The 11,785-nt window shown below is 44.5% G+C and overlaps 1 protein-coding gene across 2 annotated transcripts in view; it reads right to left on the bottom strand.

Moving 5' to 3' along the window:
- prr12a (proline rich 12a) overlaps window positions 1-11,785 on the bottom strand; it is a 20,596-nt gene continuing 8,811 nt past the window's right edge. The window contains exons 5-15 of one of the 2 annotated variants that reach the window (XM_042082286.1): window positions 11,543-11,731; window positions 10,547-11,351; window positions 9,762-10,390; window positions 8,233-8,349; window positions 7,739-7,872; window positions 5,977-6,413; window positions 4,144-4,263; window positions 3,356-3,453; window positions 2,500-2,631; window positions 2,037-2,132; window positions 1-1,742 (exon numbers count right to left, since the gene is read on the bottom strand). In XM_042082286.1, the coding sequence (XP_041938220.1) occupies window positions 1,608-1,742; window positions 2,037-2,132; window positions 2,500-2,631; window positions 3,356-3,453; window positions 4,144-4,263; window positions 5,977-6,413; window positions 7,739-7,872; window positions 8,233-8,349; window positions 9,762-10,390; window positions 10,547-11,351; window positions 11,543-11,731 (2,892 nt within the window). In that variant the 3' untranslated portion in view covers window positions 1-1,607. Of the gene's footprint in view, window positions 1,743-2,036; window positions 2,133-2,499; window positions 2,632-3,355; window positions 3,454-4,143; window positions 4,264-5,976; window positions 6,414-7,738; window positions 7,879-8,232; window positions 8,350-9,761; window positions 10,391-10,546; window positions 11,352-11,542; window positions 11,732-11,785 lie in introns of both variants that reach the window. The other variant, XM_042082285.1, reaches the window with a different exon arrangement.

Below are 11,785 nucleotides of genomic sequence, written 5' to 3' on the forward strand. Positions count from 1 at the left end.
TGATGTTACTCCACTTTGAAGGTTTTTTATTTGTTTGTCAAATACAAGGATAGTCCATGTTCAGGAGAAGCAGAGGGGGTCGTGGCAGAAGCTGTACAATATTTACACAAGGCTGTTTTTCAGGGGGAAAACAGAAATATTAAGATTGTTCCAAAATAATACTCATGATACCAACAAACAACAAGCGGATAAAATGAAAACATCCTTAAATATTACGCGTACATAAACCATCCCTTGTGGGAGCAGAATGCTTCTCGAAGCTCTCTTACAACCGTTTTTTTTGTTTTGTTTTTTTTATTTATTTTTTTAATGAATGAATGGATGAATGAATGAATGAATGAATGAAATTATAGCCTACAATGCTGTTTAGTTTTCAAATATATTTAACTTTTTTCTCTCTTCCTCCACACACTCTCCATCTTATTTTTAAAAAGGAAACAAAAACACTAAAACTGACGCCACTTTAAGTCCTCCTTGAACGCAAATCCTTCGTGCAGAGTGTAAAGGCAAAAAGCTAGGAAATGTGGCAAAAACATTTCATTTGTAACCTTTGGAAACAAACAAATAAAACAAACAAATGAAAAAGAGTTACTTCAAGGGCTAATGAATGTGTTTCTCTCATGTGAGTTCCTGTTAAAAACGTCTTTCGTATAAATAATAAAAATGCGTGTATAGTATTATTCTACATCATACACAGCACTCACATTGCCTGAAGCATTGAATGTCAATACATATTTACCCCCCCTCCCGTCACCCTTCCTTTCCGAGTCCATTTTAAAATCTCACTGCATTCTTCACTCGTCATTAGAAACACTACCAGTCTTTTCACCTGCTCTGTAGTGTCCCTCACAGAGTAGGATAAAACCATTATTATTTTTTAAAAAATAATTCTGTGTAAAACAGTAACAGTTTCACTCTCTAACCATTGTTCAGAACCAGTTCACGCTGTCAGTAAAGAAGTGCACAATGAATCAACTGACTCACAGCGCCCTCTCAAAAAAACAAAACAACGACAACAAAAAAAAAGTCTCCTTTTGCATCGAAATGTGATTCCATACTTCCTTGAATATCATGGTTCACAGTGCCGTATCATATCTGTCTTTTTGCATCAACGTTTTTTTTCTTCTCTTTTTGCAACATGTGACTCAAACCACACTGTTGCATTCTTCATCTTCATCTTCATCGTTTTGTCCTTTCCCCCATTTAGTTTGCTTGTTTATCTTTTAAATGCGATGGCTCCTGTTTCACAATCGCCTCTTACTCTTTTCATTCATGTGAATCTCACTACGGAGAGTGGAGACGGTGAGCTTCTTCACCATGTCACCCTCAGTCCCATTTCTTGTCAGGTGCTGAAGCTATAAGAATCAGTTTCAAAAAGGATATTTTACGACCCACTTTATGTTTCGCACTGATGCCTTGAAGTCAGGCAGATTTTTGTGTAATATTCCAGAACAAATCCGAGGCATGGCAGCAGTTTCCAAATCTCGCCTATGAAATTGTTCTAAAATTTCATTTCTCCTGTCCTCGTAGTCCTTCTGCCTGCACTACATCAGCCAGGGCTCTAGAGGGCAGCACTTTGACCCACTTCGTCGCTCCTGCTGCCTCTCTTACGCTTTTGAGCTGAGGGCCATGAGCTCGATAAAGGAGTTGAAAAGGGTCTCAAGCCAATTCTGATTGGCCATACACTGCTGCACCACCTCCTCTTGGCCAGGGTCTTCTGAAGCTTGCTCTATACTGTCAGTCTAAAAAAAGAAACGGAAGAGAGAGTGTGAGAGAGAGAGACTGAAGATCACTACCACATATTCACACATTATTCATTATTTATTTATTCATGATTAATTTTACCCACTAACCCATTAGCCCCACTAACCCACTAACAATACTACTTTATAAATCATTGTTTTTAATACTTACCGCAACTTAAAACTATTCTCACACACATTATTTTGTGTTTGTGCTTTATTATTTTGTAATTTCATTTGAACTATGTAGCCACCAACAGTAATATTACAGTTGTGGGTCCAGATTTGGCTTACCTCTTTTTTACAGTGTAGGAATGTGTGGTATTTATAATGATGAAGAGAATGATAGAGGCTGTAGATGCGACACGTTTCAGTCGACAGTTTAAGGTCCTGTTAAATAAAAGACAAAAGACAAGAAAAAAAAAGGTCAGGGATCACATCCTAAAAACACAAAGTAAAAGATCAAGGAACAGCGATGAAAAATTCAGTCAAAAGGAAGCATTCCAAAATATCCCTATGTGATTATCTTAATCATATTTTAAATGACCTCTGTAAATATTTTAGTTTACTAAAAATGTGAACCCCCCCCCCCCCCCCCCCAACAAAAAAACCCACAATGCTACGGAATACTTTTCCTTTCCATTATGTTTTAAAAATGACATTGTAATACACGATGGGTAATGGGCAAGACACATTTTCATTTCATTTGTAATTTCTGACAACAGAACTCAATAATGCACTGCGGCTGAGGTCGTACCTGTGGTTTGGGCAGACTCTTTTTGACACGGTTCAGGGTTTTGCGATTGTAGCCCTCGCCGCCTAGCCGGACCCTCACTGTTCCAGAATCAAGCGGGTCGGCAGATATTTGAGGGAAGGTGTGAAGGGCTTCCTGTGAGGAGATAAGGACAAAGCTGCAGCTTCAGAATAATTCCCATATCAAAGACCACACAGAGATTAGCCAGAGAGGATTCTGTCACAGGATCTCTGTAATCTCTGTAAGAGTTAAACATATTTAAAACCAAAGATTCTACACAGGAAGACTTGTGGTTTCTTCTCACTAAGATGAGGACAGAGACAGTGTGCATTCATGCTAGTTGCCCTTGTGACAGCAGGTGTAAGCATCAAACATGCACACACAGCTTAATGGACTTTATAATAAATGGACATCAAAGGCATAAAATGTATGAATCTTAATGGAGAGGAATGAGTCATGCATTCACCACCCCTCGTGTGCGGACAATAACCGGTCAGGTAAACCCAATGACAGAGACAATAAATGGGGGAAGTAGATGGGGGAGAAAGTGATATAGTGTATGACTGTGAGGTATGTGAAATCTTACGCATAAGTCCTATTCCTTACTGACTAACTAAAAATAAATATATGGACCCCACACCGTGACTGACTTTTTATATTTTACTATATTGTCGCCATTTTCCCCCATCGTGACATGGGAATGGCAAGCACACTGGGGGATGGGCCCTGACCCGACACTTCTATTTGGCGACAACATAATAAAATGAAAGTGAGGCACAGTTTGCAGTCCATTTATTTTTTTCTTTGTATAATCTATTTATCGGGGATTATAAGAATGAAAATGGAAAAGGTGATGTACCTGGTGTTGGGAGCTCATGTTGACTCTCCTCAGGAGCTTCCGTTTCTGTTCGCCGAGGATGCTGTCAATCTTTCGCATGGGCGGGAGGTACAGCTCGTCTGTGCACCAATGAGAAAATTTAAAAATCACTTGCCGTAGACAAGAGGGCAAATATACAGTAGACAGATAAGGATGACCACAAATAGCCATTTACTTGGGTAAACATGAGAGGTCCTTCTAACAGGTCTATTACACTATTCAGTGTTCACACTCTAAAGCTCTACTGCCAAGTTCATTCCACAGAGCTTTCAGTTCAGCATCTGAATACTTAATGTCAGATGATGAAAATGAATGAAAAAAATAACAGAATGATCCGATTCATTGTCAACTATTAAATTAATCAGCAACTATTTGGTAATCGATTCATCGGTTTGTGTCTTTTTAAAAGAAAATACCTCAAAGTTCTCTTGATCGCAGATTCTTAAATATAATATATTTCTGCTTTTAACTTAAAACTAAATATCTTTGGTATGTGGACAAAACAAGGCAGTGAAGGACATAATCTTGGAATTTGGGAAACACTGATTGTCATTTTTTCCACTATATTTTATCGATTAAACAACACATCTATTAATCAGATTAAACAGCTTAATCAACTATGAAAATAATTGTTAATTGCAGCCCTTTCCGAGCACATTGTACGGTCACATTACAATACCAAGAAAAGCAAGTATTTTTTACAGAACCAACACACAAAAATAAATGACAAGAAATGATAGGAAATTAAAGGCTTTTTGTTGATGTCGCACCTTCAGTGTCCTCCAGCGCCTGGATCATGTCGGGGTCTAGTGCCGTGCTGACCAGCATCTCCACGTAGCTGCGGAACATCTCCCTCATGGCACGCGTGTTCAGCCCACCTCGCACAGATACTGGAAGAGGGGGGAGAGAGAGAGAGAGAGAGAGAGAGAGAGAGAGAGAGAGAGAGAGAGAGAGAGAGAGAGAAAGCATGACTTTTATGAGCTCCTCCATCCTTTCATGCATTTCAGAGCAGCATGGCTTCCTGGAACACACAGGTCTTAAAGGCCAATAATCGATATCGGTCTGAATCATTGTGCAGAGTGCATTTGGCTGTCTTAACATAATTTAACCATTGGATATGGTATAATATGACAGTAACTGCAAATCACTCCAATCAATGTATTTTTCATGGCTCATATGCAGAAACTATTCTCCTATTTTGTCAGTACTGTATTAGTATATTGAACATGTTTTACAGTGAAACACCAATCTGACCTTGAAACAATAAGGTTAAGGTCAATAAAAGTGGAGCAACTCAAAAGAGTAATCAAGGATTTTCTCTCATTCATTTGGAAAGAAATTCATTAAAAAGTTATTAAAATGAACAGTACATATACATACACTACACAAATAACACAGGCACTCAAGCAGTCCGCTAACACATGTGCAACACTGACCATGTTGAATTCCTCCCATGTCTAATAGTCATTCTGACATCTGCTATGTCCAAACTAGTACACTACCGCGGTATGATGTGCCATTGGCGTTTTAAAACAATAACAATATATCGCGAGACGCTTTGAATTTGTTTAAGTCCATTTGATTTGCATTTCAGAGCTACAGACCAAGCTTCAGCCCAACAGCCCTCTGTGGTCACAGGGGCTCTGTGCGGCATGCAAATCATGTGGTTTTAGAGGACGCTTGTAGCGTCGAGCACATCAGTGGATGAGAATAACTTGCAGTTCCGCACAAGGCAGCGCTGATGAAATGCGCTGACAATTTGAAAAGTCACATGTTTGCATGCCTATTGCCCAGCGAAAGGTGTGTCTGCTCAACGGCTCATTTCCTGGGTTGATTTTGTTTTTCCTTTTGAGATTTTGCAGGCAACAAGGCCACCAAATTGCAGTGAGAAATGTCAGCAGAGGTTTAATTCTAAGAGTGAAACAATTGAAAGATAACTTACAGTAATTATCTATGCATCTAATATGAGGTACGTTCTTCTCTGGAATTAGGACATTTTGTCTGCCTAAATGTTCTGCTAGTGTTCCCGTGTGAATAATGCTGTTGTCTGTCTAGCACAGATTCTCTCAAATGCATTTCTGCACTCATGAAAGTACTGTGCAAAATGAACAGTAGGCCTATGTTGAGAGGGCCATGGGAATTTGAGAAGTCTCATCACTTTAGAGAAGTTAATACAGCATTGGAACGTAGTGTGCTCAAGACAACATTTTCACAAGAACACCCAGGGGTGGTTTGAATTGAATAAAACATGTAGCTCTACTCTGGTCTGTTATTTGAAAGCTCTGCAGCAGATCTGTGTTCCCAACCTGATGCAACATTTCCACGTTCCACATTTCTGCACCATTTCAATTAGCTAGCTATTTTAGCATTTAGCTTCAATTTTCGCAACAAAATGCACTGCATCTGCAGTTCAGTATCTCAAGCATCTTCAGTTGTCATGAAACCACAGATGCTTTCTCCATGGGCACAAATACTAATATTTCATACAATTTATGCCTTCACAGACTGGTAAAAAATAAAGGAAAGGAATTAAAATCCTGCCAGACACAGACACACACACACACACACACACACAGTGTTAGACTTGTTGTTTAGTCACTCACTTTCATCCTCACTGGCCGAGGAGTCGGATGAGGATGATGACGGCACCTCCTTCAGCCACTTCCTCCTCTTCTTCGGCGGAGGTTCGGCCTTGGCCTTGACCTGGACCGGTTTGGAGGGACGCTCCGACCTCCTCTCTCCACCGCCTCCCTTCTTCTCCTCCTTCGCCTTCGTGCGTTCGGCGGCCGCCGGCGTCGTCGTCGTCGTGACCCTCTTCTCGGCCTTCTCCATCGCCGGCTGGGCTCTCCGCTCCCTCTCTTTCTCGCGCTCCTTCTCTTTCGACTTCACCGCCCGGTCGGAGACCCGTTGCTCTCGCTCCTTGGCGTTGCTCCTCTCTCTCGTTTCGCGCTGCTCCTTCTCCTTTGGCTTCTCCTCCTTCTCCACGAGAGGGGCCGACTGGTTGTTGGCAGGGGCAGCCATCCTCTGGAGGGACTGGCGCCTGGACAAGGTGAAAATTGTGTTTAATTTGAAGATGTCAAATTACTTGTGAATCCTGTCTTCCCATTATTAACACAAAAATGTCATACAATTTATGACTACACAGGGGTGCGTTTCCCAAAACCATAGTTTCTAACTAAGTAAGCAACTTTGTTGGTTGCAATGCAATTTCCCATTGCCAACCAACTAAGTTACTAACAGGTTAGCAACTATGGTTTTGGGAAACGCACCCCAGACTGGTAGAAATAAAGGAAAATAATTACAATCCTGCCAGACACACACGCACGCACACCTTCGACTAATAACTTGTAGTTTAGTCACTCACTTTCATCCTCACCTACTCATAAAAAAGGATATGTGTAAAATAATTTTAAATAAATATATTTTTAAAGTTCTATGCAAACTTCTCCTTCATCCAAGACCAGCAGAGATGTGTGTTAGAGAAGTTGTAGGAGACTTTTGAGATGTTGAGACTTCCAAGGTTGGCCTCTGAAAGTAGCTGTAAAAGAGTTATCTGAGGCTGCTGAAAAAAACAAGCCAATGTCTATGGGGTCATGCTGTAACCTGAATTGACTTTGGGTGTGGCAGTACCCGCATCAAAGGATGTTGCTCATCGGATCAAAGGCCTGCATCGAAGGCTTGCCGTTTGCCTAGTTGTGTTCTTGATCAGTTCAAAAACAGCCACAGCAACAAAGAGGAATGACCGAAGAATTTGTGGATATTTTGTTGGTGGCTGCATTAGGGGTTCGTGTTTGGTCTGTTTATGTTACTGATCGGATCAGAAACAGCCAGAGCAAAGAAGAGAAGTGACTAAAGAATTTGTTGATATTTGTGGGTGGCCGCATTAAGCGCCTGTGGTTTGTCTAGTAATGCTGCTGATCAGATCATAAACAGCCAAAGCAACGAAGAGGAATGGTACATGGTACTGTGAAAGAGGTACAACGTGCAGCGAGATTGCACCTGATGCGAGCCAATTGTGCATGGTCATATCCTGCATCATTCTGTGTAATGCTAAACAGGCCTGGTTGTTTGATTGGCCACTATTGGAAATCCCCTAAATACAGCACAAGAAATGTAATACTGTATACCCACAGAAAACAGAAAAATACCCACTTCTTGATAACTCAAACAGTGGGCCTCTGTTTAACAATAATCTAAGGGTGCGTTCGTAAATTGCCACTCCCGAGCGCTCCGAGCACACTTAACCGTTCATAAATTTGGAATTATCGTGTATTTAATCAGAGCTTCACACTCTCGGAGCGTCCAGAGCATGTCAGATTGAATTTTCGAACGCACCCTAAGTGTCCAGAGAACATGTGGGAATACCTGAGTGCGACAGAGGGTCTATGCCATGGCTTGCGGGAGCAGACCCTCACGTAGTCCTTCTTGTTCACATTCTCCAGGAACTTCACGTACAACCGCTGGTACCGTTTCTTCGCATCGCCAAAGTAGCCCAAATACTGACACCACACATCGAAAAAACAAAAACAAATGAATATCGTAGCTTATCACCATATCTGAGAATATAATCTAAAATAATAATTTGGGAAACACTGATTGGCATTTTTTCACGATTTTCTGACACTTTATCGATTAATCAAATGAGATGGAAATAATCTTTAGTAGCAGCCCTAATGATGAGGACAAAATTAAGTAATATGACATGACTATGAGAGGGGGTGATCTAAAGGATATCCCCTTGGCTGCGATTCGTCCGTGGGCCTTGGATATCCCAGGATATCCCCATTCATGTAATGTCCAATCAGAAATACAAATAGTTTGACCCGGATGCAATGCTTGTACGATAAAGCCCCACTTACGTTGCTGGTGGCACAGAACTGCCTTTGGCCATCTTTGATCTCGGGGCTGAACTTCTGCAGCAGCGCTTTCTGCACCCTCCAGATAGGCGGCGGCTCTCGGCCAGTCTGCAGTGCCAGCTACGGACAGACACATACAAACACAACATCAACCTTTTGATCTGTTTTGTTTTAGGGATTTACGACATAAAAAGCTGGATTTGCTAATGATTTAAACAAGTGACGTTTCCAGACTGAGGATTTTGGCTTACAGCCTACACTATAAACAATAACTAATCTGTTGAGTCAGTAAACTTTTTAGAGGCTGCAAAGTTAATTGATTTTTTTTTTTTAAATAATTAAAAAATGCATCAAACTCACTCATCCACGGTGCCATCAGTGTATACTAACTATGCATTTTCAATTGCAAGGAGATATGCAGTTAACCAGTTAGATCAGTTTTCACACAGCACTCTTGACATTTCAACATTTCCCAAATCTATGCAAACTAAACAGACTATCATTTGTATGCAAATATTTGTTTTAGAATACCCCTTTGCATATCTTTCCATAAACAACATTTTCATGCTAATATCACTGCAAAATCTAAAAGTCTTTAGTCTTATTGCTGCTCATATAAACTGTGATGGATGTTGTTATATACCCATCTGTTCTATTGTGGGCACAGAGGGTGTACTAGGATTTTAAAAAAAGAGTGTGAGTATCTATTACCAATGCTTACTAAAAATAGATGCTATATTGGTGGTGAACAGTGAAGACAAGCATGAAATCACTCTTTTAAAGTGCTTTTGAGAAAACGACACACGATGAAAACATCCATCTCATTTCATTACCAAAATCAAAATCACTGAAACAACCCAAGCATGTACTGTAGCAGCCTAACAAACCCAGCATTACCAGACAGGGTTGAAGTGGAGCTAGCAATCAAGGATCTTTGGCATTACAGCTGGCTTTCAGCACATTGGGTTGCTAGCTCTGTCTCAGGTCATGTCCGCTGAGGTCACGACCCTAACATCTCATCGGTGAAAAATCTCACACATTTCAAAGTGACGCCCACTAAAGTCATTACTTTTAGCTCTGGCCTCTGTCGTTTTTGTTATGGTAATGTTATTGGCCTTTTCAGTACAAGGACTGTTTCCATTGCCTTTTCTAAAGCCAAAACAACCACCGTATCCATCCAATTACCATCCAATTACCATCTACTTGGCTCAATCCCCAAAAAAATGATGCCTATTAACTCTCACACTTATAACACCCCAGTTGACATTATCAACACTTTTGCCCTCGCGTGATGTCGCAGGTTTGCGAGCATGCACGCACAAACACACACGCGCACACACACACACACACACACACACACACACACACACACACACACACACACACACACACACACACAAAAGCAAGCAAATCTACATTTAGGTGAAAAGGTGAAAAAGGAAAGCATACTGCTAATCGTACATTAGTGCAACGACTTCAGTGACAGTTAGAGTCAATCGGGGGGGGGGGTCTACAGAGGCAGATATCCCCACCTTGAGTTGCTTGATGTCCTCGATGCGCACCACAAACTCGTCACGCTCGCGGAAGATGCCCTCGCCGCCACTCTCACTCTCGTCCTCCTCGCTCTCGCCGGTGATGGCCGCGCCCGTCTGCTTCTGCGCCAGGTGCAGCGGCAGGATCTGGGGCGTGGGCGGTTCCTCCGGAGACTCGGGGGCCACCAGGGCCGGCGCTGTCCGCTGAGGGGGCGTAGGGGCCGGGGGTGGGGGCGAGGGCGATGATGCCCCCGAGTGGCTGGGGGAGGGCGACGACTCGGCGGGAGGTGCTGCGTCATCGTCTCCTCCCGCCGCGTCCAGCGACAGGGGAGCGGACGGCGGCCGGGAAGCCGAGGGCGACCGCGGCGGTGGTGGGGGCGAGAGGACGGGGATGGAGGGAGCGAGCGGGCTCAAGGGAGCGGGAGAGGACGCCGCCGATGACTGCTGCTCCTTGTCTGGCTGCGCAGCATCCTCCTCCTCTTCCTCCTCCTCCTCCTCTTGTGGAAGGGGTGACGGGAGGAAGAGAGGAGGGAGCGGGGGAGGAGAGGGAGAGGAGGAAGGAGCGGAGGAAGGAGAGAGGGGAGGAGGAGAAGAGGGGCCAGTTGGCAGAGGAGTGTGTTCTGGAGAGTCTGTGGGGGAAAAAGAGGTAGAACGCAGAAGATAAACAGCTATGCATCAAGAGTGGTGAAAATAGCTCCGGCAGAAATCAGGTGTGTAATGTAGGTCAGTGCAGACCCACGGTTCTTATGAAAATTGGGTTGCATTGATGGGTCTTTTTCTCTTACCTCCGACCTTCGGAACGCCCAGCATCTCCAGCTCAGGAACTCGGTCCTCCTCAGTGTCCTCCTTCTCATCCTCTTCCTCGCTGTTCTTTCGCTCCTCTTCCTCCTCTCGACGCAGCTCCTCCTGCTGCTGCTGCTGCTGCTGCTGCTCCTCTGACTCCTGCTCCATCTCCTCCTCTTCCTCCTCCTCCTCCTCTGGCTCTTCCTCCGGTGCCTCTTCCCGCTCAAGCACGGCAGGCTCCGCGTGCTGACCGAGGCCGTGGGCCGACTGCCCGTGCGGGGTGTGCGTCGGGGGCTGGGGGCTGAGGGCCGGGGGCTGCTGGGTCGGGGTGAGTGGTGCAGGGGGAGGTGGAGGAGGCGGAGGGGGCAGTGAGGGCGCCGAGAGGGACGACGAGGTGCTGAGCTGGGGAGTGTCGTAGAGCGCCGAGATGGCCGACGAAATGCTCTTCTGCAGGTCCTGGTTCTTGCCCACCGAGTCCTCCTCGTCCGAGGAGAACGACGGCAGCGTCTCCAGGTTGCGCTTGAGCTCCTCGTCCAGGCGCTTGCATGGGCTCGGGCAGCTGCCCAGCGACAGGCTGCCGTCGCCCTCACTCTCCCCGAAGCCGCCGGACGCTGGGGGTGGTGGAGGTGGGGGCGGAGGGGGAGAGAGGGGACGGATCCCACCCGTCTTACCCGGAGAGGCGTCCCCGTTGCCAGGGCCGACCCCGGGACATGGGGGCATCCCCATCCCTGGAGTCTTCTTGCCTGATTTCAGGAAGTCCAAGAAAGATGCCATAAAGCCAGACTTCTCTGGCTCTTTGTCATCAGCCTATAAGGGGGCAGAACAGGACAAATTGGTAGACATTTATACATAGACATACATTTAAAAACAACGTCTAATGATTCATAACATAAGCGTGTACAAAACAATGCTGTACTCTATTGAGTTTATTAATGATAAATGCTCAGTGTATTGCCAAACTTATAATCTGTTAATGCCTTAATGTCGTCCTTTCTCACCTCCTGGCTTTTGGACTTGCCCTTCTCCTGGCTTCTGTTGAGGTCAGGTGGGCCAGGGGTCCCTGGACTGAGGCCCAGAGAGGGAGCGGACCCAACGGAACCGTCAGAGAGGGCCTGGTCAGTGCCAGATAGGGAGTCCGTCCGCAGCAGAGCATCAGAGGACGGCACCGAGCTGATGGGCAGTTTGATCTGCAGGAGGAAGGCACATACATTTACGACTGGTCACACTGCATTTAACACATA

The sequence above is a fragment of the Alosa sapidissima genome, chromosome 24, assembly GCF_018492685.1.
Source record: "Alosa sapidissima isolate fAloSap1 chromosome 24, fAloSap1.pri, whole genome shotgun sequence".
Lineage (NCBI taxonomy): Eukaryota > Metazoa > Chordata > Actinopteri > Clupeiformes > Clupeidae > Alosa > Alosa sapidissima.